This window comes from Aquarana catesbeiana, linkage group LG08 (genome assembly GCF_042186555.1).
Source record: "Aquarana catesbeiana isolate 2022-GZ linkage group LG08, ASM4218655v1, whole genome shotgun sequence".
In the NCBI taxonomy this organism is placed as follows: Eukaryota; Metazoa; Chordata; class Amphibia; order Anura; family Ranidae; genus Aquarana; species Aquarana catesbeiana.
Window position 1 is genome coordinate 303414282 of NC_133331.1, and position 23746 is coordinate 303438027.

Consider the following 23746-nt stretch of genomic DNA (forward strand, 5'->3'; position numbering starts at 1 on the left):
CTTTGTGCATTGGTCCGAGTCATTTGGTGGAGGGGGGATTATGGTGTTTGGTTGTTTTTCAGGGGTTGGGCTTGGCCCTTTATTTCCAGTGAAGGAAACTCTTAAGACATCAGCCTACCAAGACATTTTGGACAATTTCATGCTCCCAACATTGTGGGAACAGTTTGGAGATGGCCCCTTCCTGTTCCAACATGACTGCCCACCAGTGCACAAAGCAAGGTCCATAAAGACATGGATGAGCGAGTTTGGGGTGGAGGAACTTGACTAGCCGCACAGAGTTCTGACCTCAACCCGATGGAACACCTTTGGGATAAATTTGAGTGGAGGTTGCGAGCCAGGCCTTCTCGTCCAACATTAGTGCCTGACCTCACAAATGCGCTTCTGGAGGAATGGTCAAACATTCCCATAGACACACACCTAAACCTTGTGGACATCCTTCCCATAAGAGTTGAAGCTGTTATAGCTGCAGAGGGTGGGCCAACTCAATATTGAACAGCCATCCACCAGCCTCTCTGACCAGCTGCTTAATAAACAAGTACCCGCCCTCTACTATTAACCCGCTCCTAAACCTGCACCATGCTGACTCGTCTACAACAGAGCTCTTCATACTATGACCCTCCAGATGTTCAGGAACTACAATTCCCACCATGCCTAGTCATGTCTGTGAGTGTCAGAGTATTACAATGTTTAATGGGACGTGTAGCTCTGCAACAGCTGGAGGGCCGAAGTTTGGAGATCTCTGATCTACAACATCAATAAGGAAGCTCACTCCTATGAATTCTCTGGTGTTGCAAAAGGTTTCCTTTCCTAGTGAAAGATTTCCCACACTCTGAACATGAATAAGGACGCTCACCTGTGTGAATTTTCTGATTATTTTTCCTAATCAGAGATTTCCTACACTGAACATGATTATGGACGCTCACCTGTGTGAATTCTCTGATGTATAACAAGATTTCCTTTTTGATTGAAAGATTTCCCGCACTCTGAACATGAATAGGGACGCTCACCTGTGTGAATTCTAAGATGTTTAACAAGGTCTCCTTTCTGAGTGAAAGATTTCCCGCACTCTGAACATGAATAATGATGCTCACCTGTGTGAATTCTTTGATGTTTAACAAGACGTCCTTTATAATTGAAAGATTTCCCGCACTCTGAACATGAATAAGGACGCTCACCTGTGTGAATTCTCTGATGTGTAACAAGGACTCCTTTATCAGTGAAAGATTTAATGCACTCTGAACACGAATAAGGACGCTCGCCTGTGTGAATTCTAAGATGTGTAGCGAGTACTTTTCTACTGAAAGATTTCCCGCACTCTGAACACGAATAAGGACGCTCGCCTGTGTGAATTTTCTGATGGTTAACAAGAGGTCCTTTCTGATTAAAAGATTTCCCGCACTCTGAACATGAATAAGGACGCTCACCTGTGTGAATTCTCTGATGTGTAACAAGGTGTGCTTTTTTAATGAATGATTTCCCACACATTCCTCGGGATTAGAAGGATCTGTTGATCGATCTGCAGTGTGAGATCTTACATGGATATTTACAATCATAGTATGTGATTGATGACAAGATTCCCCCTGATCAGAGGGATCCATTGATGTCTCCGGACAGGAAGGTCTGTGATGTATATTTTGTGTATTTGGATTTCCTCCTGGAGGATCCTGTGTGATGACATTATCTTCTGACTTACAATCAGCAGATAATAGAAGATGTCTCTCCGAGGAATTCCTGACATCACATCCATCTGTTGGAAAGAAATGTAAAAAAATATATAATAAATCTCAGTAGATGACAAATAACTGGAGTTTTAGCTCCTCCTCCCCGTCGGTGGAATAAGTGGAAATGCCGATCTCACAGCTGGGCTCCTGTTCTCCCTCCAAAATCAACCAGAAAAGTCTTCACACCGAGTCCATATATGATCTGCTAATTCTATAATAATAAATAGCTATGACTGAGGCTACAGTAGCTAAAACGCGTTAGTGGATTTTTACTACAACGGATTGGCTGGATTTTATATTATGAAGAGTTTGCAGATCATATATGGACTTCAAGCTGAGTCAGCAAGAAAAAAAAAGTCACTTTGGTCTAACAGTCAACACTTTCACAGAGCTCTGGCATGGAACTGGGTACAACTGTAACATCAAAATATGGGAAAAAACCTTCCTCCAAGATTTACAATGCTGGTGTCCTAGGGTGGCTCCATCCCTCCTCCATCAGTGTGGAGACAACCTAAGCTCTTAGTGCAATAGTTTATTAACCACTTCCCGCTCCAACCTATAGCAGAATCATGGCTGGAAAATGTTTTTTGTTATCCTGACGGGGCGTCATATGACATCTAGCAGGATAAGCTGCGGGGGGTGCGCAGCGCGGTGATCGTTGGTGTCAGTCTGACACACCACATCTCTGATCTAGGTAAATAGCCTCTGATGTAGGCTCTTCACCGTGTGGTCAGCTGTGTCCAATCACAGCGTAAACAGGAAGAGCCGTTTATCGGCTTTTCCTCCAATCGCACTGACAGATGTGAGAAGAGGAGAGCCGATCGGCTGCTCTCCTGACAGGGGGGGTCTGTGCTGATTGATTATAAGTGCAGACCCCCTGAGGATGCCCACCTGTGTCCACCCAGTATGCCCACTCATGACCAACAGGGTTGCCAATCAGTGCCCACTAGAGGTGCCCATCAGTAATGCCTGCCAGTGCCTCTTCATCAGTACTGCCTTTCAGTGCCCATCGGTGCGGCCTTTCAGTGCCCAGTGCCACCTATGAGTGCCCATCAGTGCCGCCTATCAATGTCCATCAGTGCTGCATATTAGTGCTTCATCAGTGAAGGAGAAAAACGTATTTACAAAATGTTATAACAAAACAAAAAGTTAAACTTCTTTTTTCAAAATTTTCAGTCTTTTTTTTATTTGTTTAGCCAATAATAAAAACCCCAGTGGTGATCAAATACCGCCAAAAGAAAGTTCTATTTGTGGGAACAAAATGATAAAAATTTGGTTTGTGTACAGTGTAGCATGACCGCGCAATTGTCATTTAAAATGCAACAGCGCTGAAAGCTGAAAATTGGCCTAGGCAGGAAGGGGGAGAAGTGCCCATTATTGAAGTGGTTAAAGGGTTAGATCACCTCTACAGAAAAGCTGTAAAGCTGAATTAACACCAGATCCCCTCCCCACCCTCCTGGACCCCGCTTTACATGTGATGGCTCTGACCAATCAGAATCCATCTGGTCCATCCTGGCAGCTCAGTATGGAGAAGACAGAGCAGTGGGGTATTTCATATCCCCTGACCATTGAAGGGGTGAGAGAGTCCTGATAGTAGAGAATGGCTGACGGTAAGTACAGTGAGGACCGGGGGTGGGGGGTGAAGGGGGTCCGGGGTTGGCTCACCTTTACAGTTTTTCTGTATTAGGCAAACTAACCCTTTAAATGTGACTTTAGGGGTCTGTTTGACCAGTGATGTCTCATCTGCCTTCTATTGAAAGTAATGAAGTACATATTGTGCTCCATTCATTTTTTCCCCTCAACCACAGCAACCCGGGAAAGTGACAGCCGGACCCGGAAGTGATGATATATACACCTAAATACACTGGTGTACCAGTATCTGTGACAACTCTGTATAAACTATTCATAAATATTAAATATTGTAAAGCTCCGCACTCCAAGAAATTGAATAAATAGAAAAGGTGGTAGGGAGATTGCCCTCATTTATACCGGAATATAAGGTAATGAATCTGATGGAAAATATGCAATCATGTGAAGCGAATAGTACAAGAAGCATGTGTTCAGTGAAAAATGACATGAGCAGATCAATACTCTAGATGTGCTGTAGCAAGGTCTCATGCCTCTTTCAGTCTAATAAGAACCTCCAGGGCCAGAGATGGCTGACATCCTTCTGACATAGTGGGTGTAATGCAAGGTTGATTCATGGGCGCCAGATACTTCTTGAATGCAAAGAGATTTATTTCTTTCTCGAACATCACGGGACACAGAGCCACAGTAATTACTTATGGGTTTTTATAGGTATCACTGGTGATTGGACACTGGCACACCCTATCAGGAAGTTCAACCCCCTATATAATCCCTCCCCTTGCAGGGATACCTCAGTTTTTACGCCAGTGTCTTAGGTGATGGACGTGTAAAGATGTCCTGTGCTGAGCTCCAAAGGGAATATCCTAAGATCCTATACTGGGGCAAGCCAGGCGAACCGGATCCATTCAAAGTGTCTTTTCGTGGCCAAATTGAATGGTACCCGGGCCTCGTGTCCAAAGAAACTAGGTTTTACCCGTAATGCTACTCTTTTTAGAGAGCTGGACCCCGCAGATCAGAAAATGGCTTTAAATTTCCTAATTTCTGGCGAGGTGCTTTACGGTCCCAGAACTGTTGGATCCCCCTATTCGTAGGGGGCCCCAGTCTCTGACGGTTTTTTCAAACGGAGCCCACCGTGAGAGGTGAAGATTGGGTCTGTGTAAACAGCACCCTGCGGCTGGATAAGGTAAGAGGAGATTCCACAGAATTTTTGTAGTGGCTTTTCTCCTTTAAGGTAAATGCATGCTATGCCTATTGTGACCACCGGGGGCTGCCAAGAGCACAAACCTTCACATGCTGACTGTCTGTCTCAGTGTTTTTTTCATCGCTGTTCATGTCTCCCAGCGTCTCAGGCCGGCTGCAAAAAGGTAAGATGGAAGGGGGGATTTCTCAGGTTTGAATGTTCCCCCCCAGGCTAGAGAGGGGCCACAGGGGTCTAGAAAGTGGTTATACCACCCGGGCTCTGCGGCCTAATGGCCACCATCTCTGAATATAGCCGTTCAGGCAGATCTTGCTACCAGCCTCTCTCACTCCTCCCCCAGCCTTTCTCCAGAAGCATGACAGGAGAGTCGGCCAGCGCGGGAAGCGCTCGTTTTTTTTCAACACTCGGGGGGGGGCGGTAGAGGAGGGGGCGGGACTTCAGCACAGGTGCTTAGACTCCCACTCAGGCCAGCTGCAGGCTATTAGAGGCACTCTGTACAGGTGCACTCAGCCTTCTGAGAGACACAGAGCTGACGGTCGCATGTAAGGTGGGACACAGGCATTCTCCTAGGCAGCATTTACTGAAGTAACACCGGACTGAGCATTGGGTAGCAAGGCTTTTAGCCAGACTACATCGCTCAGCAGGCAGTGTTCATTTGTATACCTCACACCTTGTTGCTTTGCACTATGGGTAGAAGAGGTTCAAGCACCCCAGGAACCAGAGACACTAGGGGATCTCGTTCAGGTTCTGAGGGCCCCCTGTCGGCAGCATCCTCCCCCCTAAAGATGGGCCAGGGACGGCTAGCCAGGGAGAGCCATCGGGGTCAGGGGCTACACCTGCTTCTGGCACTTCAGCCCCTGTATATATTACATAAGAGGTTTTTTCCTCAACCATTAATGGTCTAGAGGAAAGATTAATGGCCGTGATTACGTCTTCACTCAGTGGAAGAAAACACACTAGGCTTTCCTCTGTTCCCCAAGACCCTCAGGAAGAGGAGCTCTGGGATAAAGGAGATGAATCCCTTTCAGAGGATCGGGATAGGACGGATGATTCCTCTTCGGAGGAATCAGGTGGAGAGGGACCCTCTGCGACTTCCCAAGAGGAGAAAGTCTTAGTGCAGATCCTCACTGGATTGGTCCGCTCCACATTTAAGTTGCCCGTACCTGAAACTGCTAAAGAATCCTCTTCTGCTTTGGGGTCACTGAAACCTTTCCAAGCAGCACATGCTTTTCCTGTTCATACTTTACTTGAAAAGCTCATTTATTCTGAGTGGGATCACCCAGACAAACGTTTTTTTTCCGCCGAGAAAGTTTTCTACACTTTATCCGATGGAAGAAAAGTTTATTAAAATGTGGGGAATACCGGTTATTGATGCCGCCATTTCCTCCGTAAATAATAGCCTGACTTGTCCTGTAGACAATGCTCAGATGCTCAGGGATCCTGTAGATAAAAGGATGGAATCCCTATTGAAGGATGTTTTCTCCTTAGCAGGATCAGTGGCCCAACCTGCAGTAGCAGCGATTGGAGTCTGTCAATACTTAAGAGACCATGTTAAGCAGGTCATCAAAGTATTACCTGAACAGCAGGCCCAGGGGTTTGCTAACCTTCCAGCGGCCTTATGCTTTGTGGTTGACGCCATTAGAGATTCTATCGTGCAAACCTCCCGTCTTTCACTGGGGTTGGTGCATATACGTAGAATCCTATGGTTGAAAAATTGGTCAGCCGAAGCACCATGTAAGAAGCTACTGGCTGGGTTTCCATTTCGTGGTGCAAGGTTGTTTGGAGAGGACTTGGATAACTATATCAAGAGAATCTCTTGTGGGAAAAGCACTCTCTTACCTGTCAAGAAGAAGAGTAAGCGTCCCTCTTTCAAATGGACTCTTTCCCCAGCGCCGGGGGCTTCAGCCTCCAGGCAGTCTCGACGGCCGCCTCCATAGGGGTCCAGAGACAAGAGTCAACCCCAGGGACAAAAGAAGTCCTTGGGAAAGAAGCCTACTAGGCAAAACACTAAGACCTCTGCATGAGGGGGCACCCCCGCTCACTCGAGTGGGGGGAAGACTGTGACAGTTCTCAGAGCTCTGGCAGGAGGATTTCCAGGACAGATGGGTAATCTCCACGGTAACCTTAGGGTACAAGCTGGAGTTTCAGGAATTCCCCTCTCCTCGGTTCCTCAGATCAAGTGTCCCCAGAGACGCAGAGAAGAAGCAGTCGCTCCTTCTAGCGTTAGAGCTACTTTTGTCGCAGGAGGTCATTATGATAGTTCCCGCAAAGGACCAGGGATTGGGCTTCTATTCCAACCTTTTTACGGTCCAAAAGCCAAATGGGGATGTCAGGCCCATTCTGGATTTAAGGGATCTGAACCGATTCCTAAGGATTCAATCCTTCCGCATGGAATCAATTCGAACAGTAGTTCCCACCCTGCAGGGAGGAGAATTTCTGGCATCAATAGACATCAGAGATGCATATCTGCGTGTGCCCATTTTTCCTGCTCATCAGAAGTTTCTGCGCTTCGAGGTAGGAGGGCGCCATTTCCAGTTTGTGGCTCTGCCTTTCGGGATAGCCACTGCACCTCGAGTGTTCACAAAGATCTTGGCTCCTCCTCTGGCCAGATTAAGGGCTCAGGGTATAGCTGTCATAGCATACCTAGACGACCTGCTCTTGATAGACCAGTCGGTAGCCTCTTTGAATGGAAACTTGAGGACCATAGTCAGGTATCTAGAGCACCTGGGTTGGATCCTCAACTTAGAAAAGTCTTTCCTAAAACCAGTAAGAAGACTGGAGTATTTAGGTCTGATTATAGATACAAGCCAGGAGAAAATATTTCTACCCCAGGCAAAGATCGCTGCTTTAAGAGAACTGATTCTGGCAGTAAGGACCAAGAAGGGTCCCTCAGTCCGCCTTTGTATGAGGCTACTAGGGAAGATGGTGTCTTCATTCGAAGCAGTTCCCTATGCTCAGTTTCACTCAAGAATGCTGCAACACAGTATTCTGTCGACCTGGAACAAGAAAGTTCAGGCATTAGACTTTCCGATGCACCTGTCGCATGCGGTGCGTCAGAGCCTCAATTGGTGGCTCATACCCGAAAACCTGCAGAAGGGGAAATTCTTTCTACCGGTTACCTGGACGGTGGTAACAACAGATGCCAGTCTGTCAGGTTAGGGAGCAGTTCTGGAACAGGCTGCGGTCCAAGGGGTATGGTCCAAGACAGAGAGGACCTTACCCATCAACATTCTGGAGATCCGGGCGATACATCTAGCTCTAAAAGCCTGGACTATCAGGCTACAGGGTTGTCCGGTCAGGATCCAGTCCGACAATGCCACAGCAGTGGCTTATGTCAATCATCAGGGAGGCACCCGGAGCCGAGCTGCTCAAAAGGAGGTGAACCAGATCTTAGTCTGGGCAGAGATGCATGTGCCATGCATATCAGCAGTTTTCTTTTTTTTTTTTTTTTAATTATTATTTTTATTTAAGAAAAAAGGAAATAACAGTATTGCAAAATTACAGGCAAGTGAAAAAGAAAAATGGTACAACAATTGGTATATATCACATAACAAGGAAATGATAGATATATGGGATGTATGAATTACAAGAATGCATGTACATAATATGTCGTATGCCCTCTGGCAAGAAAGGGACCAATTCCTGCTTAACATAGGTAAACAATTTTCCATATCCAACATCATTGCCCAAGGTAATCAGGGTTTTTTCGCTATTTTTCAATGATAGGATCATCCTCCCTGCTATGGGACAGCCCGGGCATTGATGTCCCGGCTATCTCACAGCCATAGCACTGTGCTGTACCATTAAAGATCAAGAACTTAACCATGAATAGATACCTGAGAAAACGAACAGTGAAAGTAGAAGAAGAAAGAGTGGTGGAAGTGGGGGGAGGTAGAGGGAAAAGGTGAGGGAGTAGGGGGGGTGTGGGGTTTCCCCAGGTCCGGACTCCTGTGTACAGTATTTGTCATCTAAAACATTTTACTCAGGCTTTGACATAATTTCCGAAAAGACTGTTGTATATTTGAAGGCAAACCAGCAGGACCATATTTTTGTTACATAATCAGATTTGTTCCTGAGCGAGAGGGTGAGGTCTTCCATGTAATATGTGCGATCGACTTCCGTTAGCCATTGGCGTAACGTGGGTATGTTTTTTTGTTTCCATAGTCTGGGAATCAATGCTTTGGCAGCATTAAGAAGGTGGGGAGTTATGGATTTCTTATATGCTCCTACTGGCCTGCCTGTACAGTGTAACAGTACCACAAACGGGTCATTGGGAACCTCATCTCCTTGAATCACCTTAATCCAGTGAAGTATAGACAACCAAAACGGACGTATCAGTGGGCAAAACCACCAGATGTGAGCATGTGTTGCACGTTCCCCACATCCCCGCCAGCACAAAGGAGAGACTTGTGGAAAATATTTGTGAAGAAGGGCTGGCGTGTAGTGCCATCTGGTTAGCAGCTTGTAGTTCATTTCGGCAGTTTTAGTAGCTGAGGAGGTGATATGAGACATTGTGAGAATATTAGATTTTTGTGTTGGGGACAGCTTTTTTTGAAGTTCTGTTTCCCAGTTGTGTAAGAAAGCTGGGTCTCCCACAGGGGTTGCCGTTTGCATTATTTGGTAGAAGTGAGAAATTGGTTTTTCCACCGGTTGCGACTCGGCTAAAGTTGACTCAATAGGTGTAAGGTCATTGATAGATCTAATGGGTTTAGGAAGAGATTGAATAAAGGCCGCAAGTTGTCTGTATCTCCAATGCTCCATAGGTGTCGCCTTCGAACTTTGTAAGATTGTGTTCAGGGGCAAAACTCCCTTCGAGGTAGTGACCTGGTATAAGTGGGTCAGCGTCCCCAAAGACCACGGGTGGGCCCTGCGGCCGAGGTTCCCCGGCGGGAAATAGTTGTGGCCGGTTAGTGACATAAGGGGTGAGTTGTATAGCCAGTTATTTGTTTTACAGATAGAGTCCCATACCATAAGGGTGGAATGAGTAAGCGGAGAGGTCTTGGATGATAAGACTCTGAATTTCTGTGGTATCCATAGTTGTGTGAAGAGATCGGAGCCGCTTAGTTCTGTTTCTAGATCAACCCAAAGCTTGGTTTTTTTGTGGAATTTCCAATCTAAGATTCTGGTCAGTATAGTTGCCAAGAAATAATTTTTAAAGTCTGGTACGGCTAAGCCTCCTTCCTGTTTAGATCTATAGAGTATGGACCTTGCAATCCTGGGACGCCTTCTGTTCCATATGTATTTGCCAATTAGCGATTTTAGTATTGTAAAGAAACCTACTGGTATTCCAAATGGGATCATTTGAAATAGAAATAGCAACCTGGGTAGTATATTCATCTTGATGACCCCTATCCTCCCCAGCCAAGAATGTGCCATCTGAGTCCATTTCTGTAAGTCAGTTTTGATCTCGTTTAATAGAGGCAAAAAATTTGTGCGGAAGAGGGCGTCAGGGTTCGGGGTTAAGTAGATGCCCAGATATTTCAGCTTGTGCGCCTGCCAGCTAAAGGGAAAGGAACTTTTCAGTTGGGAAGCGGTCTGTGAGGGAGTGGATATGTTTAGGATTTCTGATTTGGACATATTAATTTTAAAGTTGGAGATGCGACCGTATTTTTCAAGTTCAGACAGAAGGTTAGGGAGCGATATCAGGGGTTGCTGCACATAAAATAAGATATCGTCCGCGTATGCGGCATATTTGTGTTCGGTTGGGCCTACTGTAATCCCATGTATGGATGGATTATGTCTCACAGTGGACAGAAAGGGTTCAAGTGACAGGGCGAATAAAATAGGTGAGAGGGGACAGCCCTGACGAGTACCATTATACAGGGTAAAAGGAGAACTAAGGGTGCCGTTCACTCTCAATTGGGCCGTAGGGAAACCATACAGGGCCTTTATTTGTGTCAGCAAGGGAGCCTTAATACCTAGATGGGTCAGTGTAGCCATAAGGAAGTCCCAATCCACCCTGTCAAAAGCTTTTTCAGCATCTGTTGATAATAGGAGGGTGGACTGGGACGACCCCCTGGTGTGTGTTATTAAAGATATAGTACGAAGGGCATTATCCCTTGCTTCCCTTCCAGGGATGAACCCAGTCTGGTCCGGGGAGACCCACTGCGGGATCAAGGGAAGGAGTCTGTTCGCTATAGCTTTAGCATAGATTTTTACGTCGATATTCAACAGTGAAATGGGACGATAACTGCCGCAAATGCTAGGATCTTTGCCATGTTTGGGGATAATAGTAATGTGCGCGTGGGTAGTTTCAGGCCTGAGGATCTCACCATCCGAAACCGCGTTAGCATAAGAGGTTAAATGCGGAAGTAGAATATCCGCGAAGGTACGGTAGTATGCTACCGTGAAACCGTCTGGGCCCGGTGATTTACCATTTGCCATGGCTTTTAATGCTGTGCGCAACTCCGCTATGGTGAGCTCCCCATCCAGGGCGTCTAGTACCTTGGGTGATAGTCTGGGAAGGTTAGCTTGGGCCAGATATTCTTTTATAAGTTTGGATTTAGTATCACGGTCTGCTACTGAGTGTTGGACGCGGTATAAGTGTTGGTAGAATTCCCGAAACTCTTTAGCTATTGATGGTGTGTCGTGTACCAGGTCATCTGTAGTATTTTTAATTTTAGTTATGAAGGTGGCTGTTTTCTTTTGTTGAAGTGAGCGTGCCAATAGTCTACTGGGTTTATTACCCCATTCATAGAAACGTTGAGCCACAATACGGGCTTGTTGTTTTTGTTCACTATGAAAAAGAGACTTTAACTCTTCTCTTTTCAGGGTTAAGTTGTAAAATACCGCCTGCGCTTGGTTCGCTTTATGAGATTGTTCCAGGTCCCTAATCTCCTCTAGTAGTTTGGACTGTTGAAATATCCGTTCCTTCTTTTTTCTAGACCCTAGTTCAATGAGTTTTCCTCTGATATGGGCCTTGTGTGCTTCCCAAATTATTCCTGACGAGCTTTCGGGGAGTTTATTTTCAGCAAAATAGAGGGATAGATTTTCACCTATTTGATTTCTATCTATTTCCTCTTCTAAGAGATGTTCGTTAAGTTTCCAATTAGTAAATCTGTGTGGTATAGAGGGAATTTTAATGGTCAGTGTGATTGGGGCGTGGTCTGACAGAGGAGATGATTCGATATGCGTATTAGTAGCGAGAGAAAGATGGTGGTGATCGATTAGGAAAAAGTCTATTCTGGAGTAGGTGTGGTGAACCTGCGAAAAATGGGTATAGTCTTTCGCGCGTGGGTGCATAATTCTCCATATGTCAACCAGCTGGGATTCGTGTATTCGTTTGCGAATAAATCGCAAACGTTTATGAGGTATATTAGTCTTGCCTCTAGACGTGTCTATGGCAGGTTCTAGTGGGATGTTAAAATCTCCAGCTAGGAGGACACACCCACGCGCGAAATCCCTGAGTTTATTAAGACTGGAGGCAATAAAGCCTGCTTGATCTCGGTTAGGTGCGTATATAGTAGCAAGTGTACAAGTCATACTACCCAGGTTGCCTCTAATGAACAGAAAACGTCCGAGTGGATCACTTATCATGGATTCTAGTGTAAATGGGGTCCCCCTACGGAATCCGATGGCCACACCTTTAGCTTTATGTACATCCGATAGGCTATAGTACCACGTTGGGTATTGCTGTGAGGATAGTTTTACCCGTGTGGAGTGAGTGAGGTGAGTCTCCTGCAAGAAAACAATGTCTCCCCGCAGGCGGCCCAGCTCCCTGTATAAGTTGTGTCTCTTCCCTGGGGCGTATAGCCCTCGAACATTAAAAGAGATAAGATTTACCTTAGCCATGGAGACCAACAGGGGGAGCACACGTTCACCATATCCTGGGGAGCCGGACCTGAGGTGGGTACAAAAAATTTGAGAGAGGGATGGGGAGGATAGGGAGGGGTGAGAGAAAAGGAAAAGGTCACAGGAGTGAGAAGAAAAAAGGAACAAACAATATCCATTACTGGGTAGAATTTAGACCAGTTAGGGGGATGGTCAAAATGTGCACGCATTAGACTGCGGTGCGTGGTGGGGCATACCAGCGGCAGAACGCCCCCATCCCCGTTGCCCAGATATGAGCCAGGGAGTGGGGCCTCCAGCCGGCATGGCGCCCCTTGAGCAGGGGAGTGGGGTACTCCGTGCATATGCGCACGGTCACCAAAATTGGTGTGGGCGTCGTCTGGTTGCTCCGGCGCCAACACCAAGACTTCACAAGTTATTAATTACAAATATAAAAGGCACTCATGATGCATCTAATCTGCACTGATCTTTATCACTTACGATCAGATGTCTGGGGCTTAGCAGGTATAACTTTGGGTTGTGAATATAACATCCTTAAGACAAAAATATAGTCTAACATAGATATATCAAGGCTAACGGCCTAATCAGTAACCATTCACAACTGTGTTGTTGCCAAATTAAAACCCGTTAAGAGGCAGGTGCATTTTTGCTCTGTCAGCAAAAACAAAAACATTTAGGGGCGAAGAGCGTGGGCCATATAACTCACAGTCTTAACCCAGTTCGGTGGGTCCTCCGGAGGTGGGAGAGCGATTTTTGCGCTCAACCTTTCGCCAACCTGATTCCGCTGTTGCAGGCAGGGTAGGGATGTGATCTTGCCATCCGGGGAGTTCTGGCGGAGAGATGTTGACATCCATGCAGAATTTGTCTAGTTCTTCTGGAAATCGAAGAATCGCGGTTTTACCATCTCTGTTAGCAATCAGTGCGGCCGGGAACCCCCATCTGTATTTGATCGAGGCTGCTCGCAATTTCTCTGTCAAGGGGCGCAGGGCTCTACGCCGTTCCAGGGTTTCCCTAGCAAGATCTGGGAAAAATGATAGCACGGCACCATCAAAATCCAGTGATGCAGCATCTCTGGCTTTTTTCATGATGAGCTCTTTTTCCTCATAGTAGTGGATCCTGCAAATAACATCACGGGGGACATCTGAGGAGAGGTTCCGGGGGCGAAGGGCTCTGTGCACTCTATCAATTTTCAAAGGGTGGTCTGCAGCCTGGCCCAGTAGGCCGTTAAAAATGCCCCGGACGGAGGGGAGAAGATCATCGTCCCCAGTAGCCTCCGGCAGGCCTCTTATCCGAATATTATTCCTCCTGTTGCGATTTTCCTGGTCTTCAATTTTGTATAACGCCATTCTGTGTGCTATAGTGAGTGCACGCGTTGAGGATTGTAAGTGTCTAATGGCCACCGTGTGGCGATCAAGGCGCTGCTCCGTCTCCTCCACTCTTTCTAAGACATGTGAGAGGTCAGCTCGGACCGCAGACACCTCCTTCTTAATGGCGCGTTCCAGGCCTAGTAACATGGAGGCAAGCTCTGTTTTAGTTGGTAGATCGCTTACCAGTGCCTCTACTCCCGATCGCCTGGAGGAGCCTTCCTCTCCCTCTGAGCCAGCCGAGGACACTGGAGAGCGGTGTCTGTGTTCGGGCCTACGTCGGTGGGCGGAGCCTGCGCCTCCTGGAGAGCGGCCTAGGCCGTCCATGTCTTCCGGATCGTCTGGTTCCGTGGCCAGGAATCGTTTGATCGATCCCACGGCAGATCCTTTTTTAGGCAGGGTCTTCCCCGATCTCTTCCGCATCTTTTTAGGGTGAGTGGGAGCGATCGGAACAGGATAAGTGCCGAGAATAGTGTGTCGGCGCCGGAGCACGAGAGAGACGCGTCCTCACTGCTGCATAGCCAAACCACGCCCCCCATATCAGCAGTTTTCATCCCGGGAATAGAGAATTGGCAGGCGGACTATCTAAGTCGCCAGCAGTTACTTCCAGGGGAATGGTCTCTGCATTCCGACGTCTTTTGGGCCATATGCCAAAGATGGGGGTTCCAGATGTAGATCTCTTTGCATCCCGATTCAACAAAAAGATAGACAGATTTGTGGCAAGGACAAAAGATCCTCTTGCATGCGGGACGGATACGTTGGTGATTCCGTGGCATCGGTTCTCACTGATTTAAGCATTCCCGCCTATTCTGCTATTACCACGACTCCTTCGCAGGATCAGGCAGGAAAGGAAGTCGGTACTTCTGGTGGCCCCCGCTTTGGCCCAGAGGGACTTGGTATGCAGAAATAGTAAGGATGACGGTAGGTTCCCGTGGACCCTACCGGTACGCCCAGACCTGTTATCTCAAGGTCCAGTGTTCCATCCTGCCTTACAAACGCTAAATTTGACGGTTTGGCTATTGAGACCCACGTTCTGAAGAGTCGTGGGCTCTCAGGTCCTGTCATATCTACCTTGATTAATGCAATGAAGCCAGCTTCCAGGATGATTTATCATAGAGTCTGGAAAGCTTATATAACCTGGTATGAATCCAGAGGTTGGCATCCCAGGAAATATGTCATAGGTAGAATTCTTGATTTTCTACAATTAGGATTAGAGATGAAGCTGGCCTTGAGTACCATCAAGGGTCAGGTCTCTGCTTTATCAGTATTATTTCAGCGGCCACTTGCTTCGTATTCTTTGGTCCGAAACTTTATGCAGGGGGTGATGCATCTTAATCCTCCCCTAAACCCCTGGGACTTGAACTTGGTCCTGGCTGTGTTACAGAAACAGCCTTTTGAACCAATAAGTCAGATTCCTTTGGTTTTGTTGACATGGAAGTTAATTTTTCTGGTGTCCATCTCTTCTGCTAGAAGAGTATCAGAATTAGCAGCTCTTTCCTGTAAGGAGCCTTATTTGATTATACACAAGGATAGAGTGGTACTACGCCCTCATCCTAGTTTTTTACCGAAGGTGGTTTCTTATTTTCATTTAAACCAAGACATTGTCCTACCTTCCTTTTTCTCTCCAGAAGAGAGATCTCTACATTCGTTGGATGTAGTAAGAGCAGTTAAGGCCTATCTAGGGGCACTTGCTCAGATCCGCAAGACGGATGTTTTGTTTGTGCTGCCAGAGGGTCCCAATAGAGGACAGGCAGCGTCAAAAGCTACCATTTCTAAATGGATTCGACAGTTGATCATTCAAGCTTACGGTTTGAAACAGAAGATTCCTCCGTTTCAGATCAGGGCACATTCCACAAGGGCTATTGGTGCTTCTTGGGCAGTGCATCACCGGGCCTCTATGGCTCAAATCTGCAAGGCCGCAACCTGGTCTTCAGTTCATACATTCACCAGATTCTATCAGGTGGATGTGAGAAGGCATGAGGATATCGCCTTTGGGCGTAGTGTGCTGCAGGCAGCGGTGCAGGGTCCTCAGGTCTGATTGCACCCTACTTGGCTACCCCTCAGGTAGCATTGCTCTGGGACATCCCATCAGTAATTTCTGTGGCTCTGTGTCCCGTGATGTTCGAGAAAGAAAATAGGATTCTTTAAAACAGCTTACCTGTAAAATCCTTTTCTTTCGAAGGACATCACGGGACACAGAGGTCCCGCCCCTCTTCTAATACACTATATTGCTTGGCTACAAAACTGAGGTATCCCTGCAAGGGGGAGGGATTATATAGGGGGTTGAACTTCCTGATAGGGTGTGCCAGTGTCCAATCACCAGTGATACCTATATAACCCATCAGTAATTACTGTGGCTCTGTGTCCCGTGATGTCCTTCGAAAGAAAAGGATTTTACAGGTAAGCTGTTTTAAAAAATCCTATTTTTCTCTTGAACAAACTGTGGGAGAGAGGGTTAGGGCCAGGACACCCTTTGGTAGTTGAAATATCAATTGGCAGACTCCAAGACTTCTACAGGTAGACAACCATGCAGGGAAAGGCATCCAGCAAGACACCACATCTGCATGTGCAGGATTTGCTGTCTCCTATGGCAACAGTCCTTAACAATTTCTAACAAATTGTAAAAGTTCCTTCACTTCCCCTACAATCACTCCTTGTAGGTCTTCACTCAACTGAGCTCCCGGTCTCTCTCACTAGACTTTCTGATCCACTGCCACCAGATCCTCTGAGATCTTCCAATCCTCACTTTCAGTATCTTCCTCAAGCGTCACCCCGGCTTCCCTGCTGGGTCCCTAACTTGGCACTCCAGATACTTCTCAAGCTTCACCCCACTGGCCTGCTTGGTCCCTAGCTTGACAAATAAGTCTACTCTGCAAACGTCACCTCCGCTGGCTGGGTCCCTGGCTCAAGAGTTGCTGAAGTTTCCTGATTCCGCACCATCCCCGGTTGGTGAGAATACTGCTCCGGTACTTGCTTCAGTTACTCACTGTGGTCCCTGGAAATGAGGTGGTCTGTCCCTTAGTGGCGACAGCTTCCCCTCTACCTTTGACCACGACAGGTGTTCCGGCCGGCAGAACCATCACTTCTGGTTGGGCTGCAAGACCAAACCGATGCTGCTCTCTTGCTTCTGGATAGGCCCTCAGACAGCTTAGCAGCCAGATGTCCCCGGGATAGGCCCAAACTCTGGCCTAGCAGCCCGGGCAATACAACACATGTCCACCCAGACAGCCGTCCAGGTGGCACAGAACACCGATCACCTGACTCTGGTTCTCCCAGCAGGCCAAGGGATTTAAGAAAACCCCTGCCCATTGGCTTAGATACCCCATATACTCCTAATCTGTCCTTGCTTTGCCCTTGTCTTATCTAATGTCACTAGGTACCTGGCCACGTAGCGGCAGAAGAGAGAAGTGCAGCAATTCCAGAAACTCAATTGATTCTTAACAATTGGCCAAGGCAAATACAACTGGCAGGTAAATTTAGGCACAACCCTGCCTAAATATCAGGGTGCTACATCCTCCCCCTTTTAACCTATAACATTTTCTCGTTATAATTTGAGCTTAAACTTGTGTCTGAAATTAAAATGTATGCATATTAGCTTGTACTCTCGTTACAAACTAAATGTATGTCTCTTTTGCTATTATGGAGCTAACGGAAGAGTGGCGATGCGGGACAATAATTTGTAATGATCCTAGGATACATAGACCTAGAGCATGGCTTATTACTTCAAGTTGCCCTTAATGGCTGAGGTAAATAGCACTATGACTAGCGTAACTCATATATCTATTATCTCCCACTTGTAGCCAATGGGGGGAGGACCCTCCATGGCCGCTCTCCATAAATGAGTAGCAAGATGGCACTGCCTCAGATGACGTTGACGAAACGCGTAAAGCAGATCTACGCACACACGCCACTTCCGGGTTGACAAGATTCAGGCTGGTGGAACACTGGTGGAGTGCACGCCAACCCCGCTGACCCAGAATACTCGTTTAACTAAACTATTAGCGTTTTTGGTGTGTACCACCCTTTTATTGTTAGCCTGTTTTTAAAGGATTTTAAATAAAAGTGTTATCCAGAATCGCGCTATGGGAGCCCATTTCTTTTCCACATGAGGATCCACCATTGGGACTACAGAGGAGAAAACCATTGATTGTGTATGAACCAGCGACTACAGGAAAGTAAAGATTGCCCCTTGAGAGTCTGGAGGCTATAGGAGCGGTCCAGTTGGGAGTCAGCGGCACACTCACTATAGGCGATTTGCCCCTGTAGGGGTACCAGGAGTTGGTGAGTGGGGACCCAAAAGGGGGAGCACAAGAGTCACTTGATTTTTTCTGAATCAACAGCGAGTACAAGTCACTTTGAATTTGAATTGGCATGAGCCATAGGAGAACTATGTGTGATTTATTTTTGGACTGCCTTGTCTCAACACTTTTTATATAAACTTTCTATATATATCTGCCTATGCATTTTCTGATGAACTACTGCACAGCGCTCAATTGAGCAACACAGTCACTTTTTTCATGAATGGTTTAGGACACCTTTAGATTATTAATGTTTGATATATGTTGGTATTTGGTGTAACTATGACAGAGGAATATTGATATAAGCACATGGTATCTTATTAAGGGTTAAAGTGTACTCCGTGAGATTACAAACCACTGGGCTTAATTACTTGTGATACAAATTAGTACACGATTTTTTGAAGGGCGATTTACCAAGTCAATTATCAGTTCATAGGCAGCGCCAATTTCCCCATTTCACCTACACAAATTTGCACTTATTCGGAGCCCCTCTTTTGGAGCTCCTTAGGGGAGGCTGCAGCCTAGCCTACACCTAAGCGCGGAACCTTTAATATACAATACATTCTCCCCCTGCCTACAAAACTACGTCTCGGAGTTTGCAGAAAAAATTATAATTTGAGCTCTCAAGCCCGAGAGCAAATGTCCTGGCAAAAACTGGGATGGGTGGGGAAACAGGGAAAGAATAACAGTAACAACAGTACATGTGGCGTACCACATGGACTAAACATTAGTATCAAACACATGACAGATAGGTATCAAAAAAGATGTACAGTTTTAAGGTGGCGTACCACCCAAACATTTAAAAGCAAACTCGAACAATGACCTTACATCCTAACTATCTATCGAATATATAGCAGTGTAAATACACTAGGGCTAGGGAAATTAAAGATTAATTCCTCTATTAATTGTTCATTTTTTTGATCGATCAAAATTCTTTTGATCGGTACTCACCTCTCCGCCAGCTTCCTGGTCTTCAGGGAGTTCCATCGAAGATCTGGTGATGTCACGGACATCGACGTCACCGGATTCCTCCCCCCTTCCCCAAGTGCCTCCGTCTGCTAACGAAGGGAAGGGGGGAGGAGTCCGGTGACGTCGATGTCCATGACATCACCGGACAGCCTGGACAGTGATGGTAAATGTGGATGTGGTTAACTGGAATCATTCAGTGAGCTAAGTGTAGGCAAATTTGATAACCTCCGATTTTAAGATTATTGTCCTTAGAGGCTGATAAGCTGTGATATTTTTGCCGTGTGGATCAGCTTCTACTGTTGCCATGACGGCGGCGCTTGCTTTTGATTGACATGTGATGTCCTAGCCATGCCCCATGTCCAGCTTCGGCCATTGCCATAACAAAAGCTAAAAGTAGTTGGATCTGTATGTGCGTTATGATTAATCGAAATTAGTCGATTAATCTAAACCTAAAATACACCCTATTATATGTCTACATTATATACACAATGAAAGCGGGCCCCAGTCTCAGCCAGGAATGGCACCCCCTTTCCTAATCAAGTCTAAACTTCGTTAGGGTTCTGTCAAGTAACAGTCCTGATGCAAATATGAGTCCATCATTCAGAAGAATAGGTAAGAATTTGCCCCTTTGACACAGCTCATTCTACCTAACTAACTATACACCCAGTGTCCATGATGTATCACAGTCCATCAAACTTTCACTTGGGGTGGACCATACTTCCCAGCAGTTTCCTTTCCTCTTCTGGGACAACTCCGGGGACAAAGAGGCACAGTTGCATTCCGGTAGCAAGCAGCCAGGCCATGGTGCAAGAGACCGCTCCTCGGAACATATGTCCCTTTGCAATGATATCCTCTGTCTGTCTACATGACAGCTGGGGACTAAGGAAATGTTCCTCGTCAATTGAAGAACAACAACCTGCTGAAGATCACAGGTCACTTTTCAAGGTGAAGCACCCTAACAACTTCAACATTAGCAAACGTGGCTCAAGTGGGCACTCCCTGTACCTGCCGGCAGCATGGAGTTCAGCACAGTCCTGGCAGTACAGCCTTCAGGAATGTTCTCCATTAACAGCAACTTACATGTTAGTGTGGAGTGGCTTACTGCATAGCGTCCTTGACATCACACAACACATATTTGTAATCCACAAAGGTGAAGATCATGTACATCCTTATGGAATTTACCAGTAAAACCCAGGAATGGGCAAGATCAAAAACTCTCCCTTTGCATGCACCGTAGTGACAAAGCGTTTGATGTCCTTCCAGTCTGGACTATGGAAAACTACACTGTCCAGATTAATCTTACGGCCGTAGCCCCAGGTGTGTAGCACAGAGGTATATCTTTCGGCCACCTTGGGTGACAGTTTCAGGAAGTCTGTTTGGATCAAGAGGAAATTGTGCACAGCTTCATCTGCCCATTGGGTCTGTTTATTTAGAACTTTCTCTTCTAAGTAAGCTGATATGTATGGCTAAAGGTACCTGTATTCTTCTGCCACTTTCTTTATTATGATCTGCTGTACCTTAGAAAGCCAAGGCAGAGTTTTGGGGTCCCCGTACCCAGGTAGGAGCTGTGTGTCTGGAGCACACTGAACCAAGCACCCAGCAACGACATCTGACTTATGATCAGGCGTGTTTACAGGCATTGGCTTGGTAGGGTGAGCTTTTGGGACACATTGAGCCCAACGATCCTCCTCAGGATCTAGCGATACTTATTAGTGGAGCTGCATTGGCAGACAGCTTAATTTTAACATTGGCGGCAGCAACAGAGGGAACTTCACTCTCCTGCACATCCTAATTACTGTCACTCCACTTCTCAGTGCAAGACAAAGTATCCGAAAATAGTTCAGAAAGACCGTCAGACAGAATGTCTGAATCTGTAATAGTAGAACACTCTTCGGCTGGGCTATAGTTGCGCTTGGTGCTGGTTTTAACTGGCACAACTGTATTATCCCCTTTAACGGCCACAGGCATCACCTCCCCTACAAGCAAACTGCTTTCTCTCCTTGCAGGCTTACCCGACTCCAGTACTCTTTCTCCCAGTGGCTCGGGCATTAAGGTGAGCAGTTGGGCCCAACCGCGGCCTCAAGGAGCGACCGATGCACTGGGTCCTGGGGTGGTCGTTGGTGCAGGGGTAGCAACTTCCTGCATGACTCTGGGGATGGCTGATAAGCCCTGAACATCACTCCCAGCCGGGATAGCGACACTCTTGTCCCAATTGACCTGTAACATCCGCAGAGGCTGAGTTGGTGAAACTTCCAACAGGTGTTCCCCACAACGTTTACAAACGATCCAAGGCCTCAGATGCATATCCCGACTGGAGAATGTCTCACAGACTAAGCACAGAGCCTCGTAGCCCCCATCTGTATACAGGGCCAGCCGGCCCTTGGGTGTGTACCATACTACGGTGTCAGACAAGACAGATTTGGACATGCTCAGGCCAAAGCCAACACCCAGAGCATACTTTCTTCAATCCGCCATCTCGCTTCCAAACTGCGCCATCTCTCTCTTCAACCCAAATTGCAAAGAGAATCTGAGAACTGACCCCTGACATGAACCACCTCCATCCCTTAATAGCAGAGAAACGGACGTCTCCCCTGGGACTTTAAATGAGATGTTCATGGTGATCAAAAGGGTGAACAAGTGTAGAAGTAAAAATGATTTATTGAAAATAACAACATCATCCAATAAAAGACATGAGCATGGGGGAACAGATTCATAAAACAGCAACATTGCATAGTAATCCTCTCTTTAACCCACAACTAGACACATGTGGTAGTACTTCCTTATCCTCCTTTGCAGAGCAGGGACTCCTCCCCCTGCCAACAGATTGGTGCGAATAATCTCTAGAAACTTCAGCACCTGCCTTCTTCATGCTGCAGTGTGCCAGAACTGAAATTAAGTCTGTAATGGATTCTGTTTTAACCCTCACAGCGCTGGCGGGAAGTGTCAAAAGACTAGGCTGATCCTCTGCCATAAGCAATGAGACTTCTTTGTTCTTCCCATGTTGTTAGAATGCACGTCAACACAGTCTATTAGAAGTAGAGATGTTACTTGCCACCTTCCCATGGAACCAGACTAAATCCCAATGGAGCTGAAGCCAGTTACTATGGGCGACTGCTGCAAGCATAACACCTTTGCCCCACATTGGGCGCCAATTGTAGCAAGGTCCCAGGCCTCCTTCAGTCTAATGAGAACCTCCAGGGCCAGAGATAGCTGACATCCTTCTGTATAAAGTGGGTTACGGGGAATAGTGGGTGCAATGCAAGGTAGATTCATGGGCGCCAGACACTTCTTGAATGCAAAGAGATTATTTTCTATTGAACAAACTGTGGGAGAGAGGGTTAGGGCCAGGACACCCTTTGGTAGTTAAAAAATCCATTGGCAGACTCTGAGACCTCTATAGGTAAACAGCCATGCAGGGAACGGCATCCAGCAAGACGCCATATCTGCATGTGCAGGATTTGCTGTCTCCTATGGCAACAGTCCTTAACAGTTTCTTTTTTTTTTTTTTTTGTAATTCCTTTATTTTCCAAAATTAAATGTTACAGTTCAGTAGACCATAGCATAGAACATCATACAGCTTTTGTGGTTATAATAAAACAAATAGTAGAGAACAGTCATGGACAGAGTTATTTGTCGTTTCAGTACTAAAGAGTAGTCATTCTCCAGCTTGCACGATTAATGGGACATACATGAGACAGGAGGAAATGGGTCTTACTAGGTAACTGACCAAATATTCAATCGGGGGAGTCTCCTGAGAGTAACCCTGTTTATCGTATAGATCGTGTAGCTTTAATCATCAAATAGTAAACGAAAAACTCTCCGCTGACCAGGGTAGGATACTCCTTAGGTAGTCAGCAAAGTTCAGCCATGGGATACTACCAAAGTGTGATGCACACCAAGATATACAACATATCTGGATCGATTCTCCCAGCGCTGAGTGGGCATAAAAATGGGATAAAGCGACAAGAGGAAAGAAGGGAGGAGTGAGAGGGAAACATAGAGGAGAAAGAAATAGGGGTGTGTGAATGGGGAGCAGGGGGGGTAGAGAGATGAAATTGAATGAAGAGGTAAAGATAGACTAAGAGCGGTGGCTGGGCCCCCCGGCCGGGCGGCGCCCCCAAATCAAAGGTCACCCAGCCAGTGCCACCTCACAGAGATACACCTCAGTGTATATGAAGTGCTGCCAGGGTCGCCATGTCTCACGAAAGGCCTCCTCCCGTCCGTACAAAGTGGCAGTAAGATCCTCCATATCGCGCAACTCATTGACCTTGGCATACCACTGAATTTTATTTGGTGGGACCTCCGATCTCCAAAGTAAGGGAATGCAAGCCTTGGCTGCGTTCAGTAGCTGAATGGTTAGGGAGGCTTTGTATTTCTTAATTGGACGTCTAGAGAGATGCAACAGACATGCCCCAGGGTCGCCATCCAGCGAGGCACCAGTCAGATGTTCGATCGTTCGTGTCACCTCCCGCCAATAGGGTTTTATTTTGGAGCAATCCCAAAAAATATGGAACATTGTTCCCTCCTCCGTCCCACATCGCCAACATAGATCAGGGACCTGGGGAAAGTACCGATGTAGAGTCGATGGCACTCTGTACCATCTAGTCACAATTTTGTAGCAGGTCTCCTGGATCCTGGTGGTCAGAGAGGATTTTTGGGCGAAATGTAGATTCTTCTCCTTCTGGGAGTCATCGAAGCGAGCTCCCAAATCCTCCTCCCATTTAGAAATAAAAGGAGGAATAAATCCCTCTCCCGGGGAAATCAGGAAAGAATAGATTAAGGATAGAGAGTGGCGTATGGGTTCCCTGCGGTGGCATATCC

The 23746-nt window shown here is 46.6% G+C and overlaps 1 protein-coding gene across 1 annotated transcript in view; it reads right to left on the minus strand.

Moving 5' to 3' along the window:
- Positions 1–23746, minus strand: part of LOC141106877 (uncharacterized) — a 211149-nt gene that overhangs the window by 145183 nt on the left and 42220 nt on the right. The window contains exons 13-17 of the mRNA XM_073597806.1: positions 23129–23313; positions 13070–13798; positions 10779–11879; positions 918–1496; positions 770–829 (exon numbers count right to left, since the gene is read on the minus strand). Coding sequence (XP_073453907.1) covers positions 770–829; positions 918–1496; positions 10779–11879; positions 13070–13798; positions 23129–23313 — 2654 coding nt within the window. The remainder of the gene's footprint in view (positions 1–769; positions 830–917; positions 1497–10778; positions 11880–13069; positions 13799–23128; positions 23314–23746) is intronic.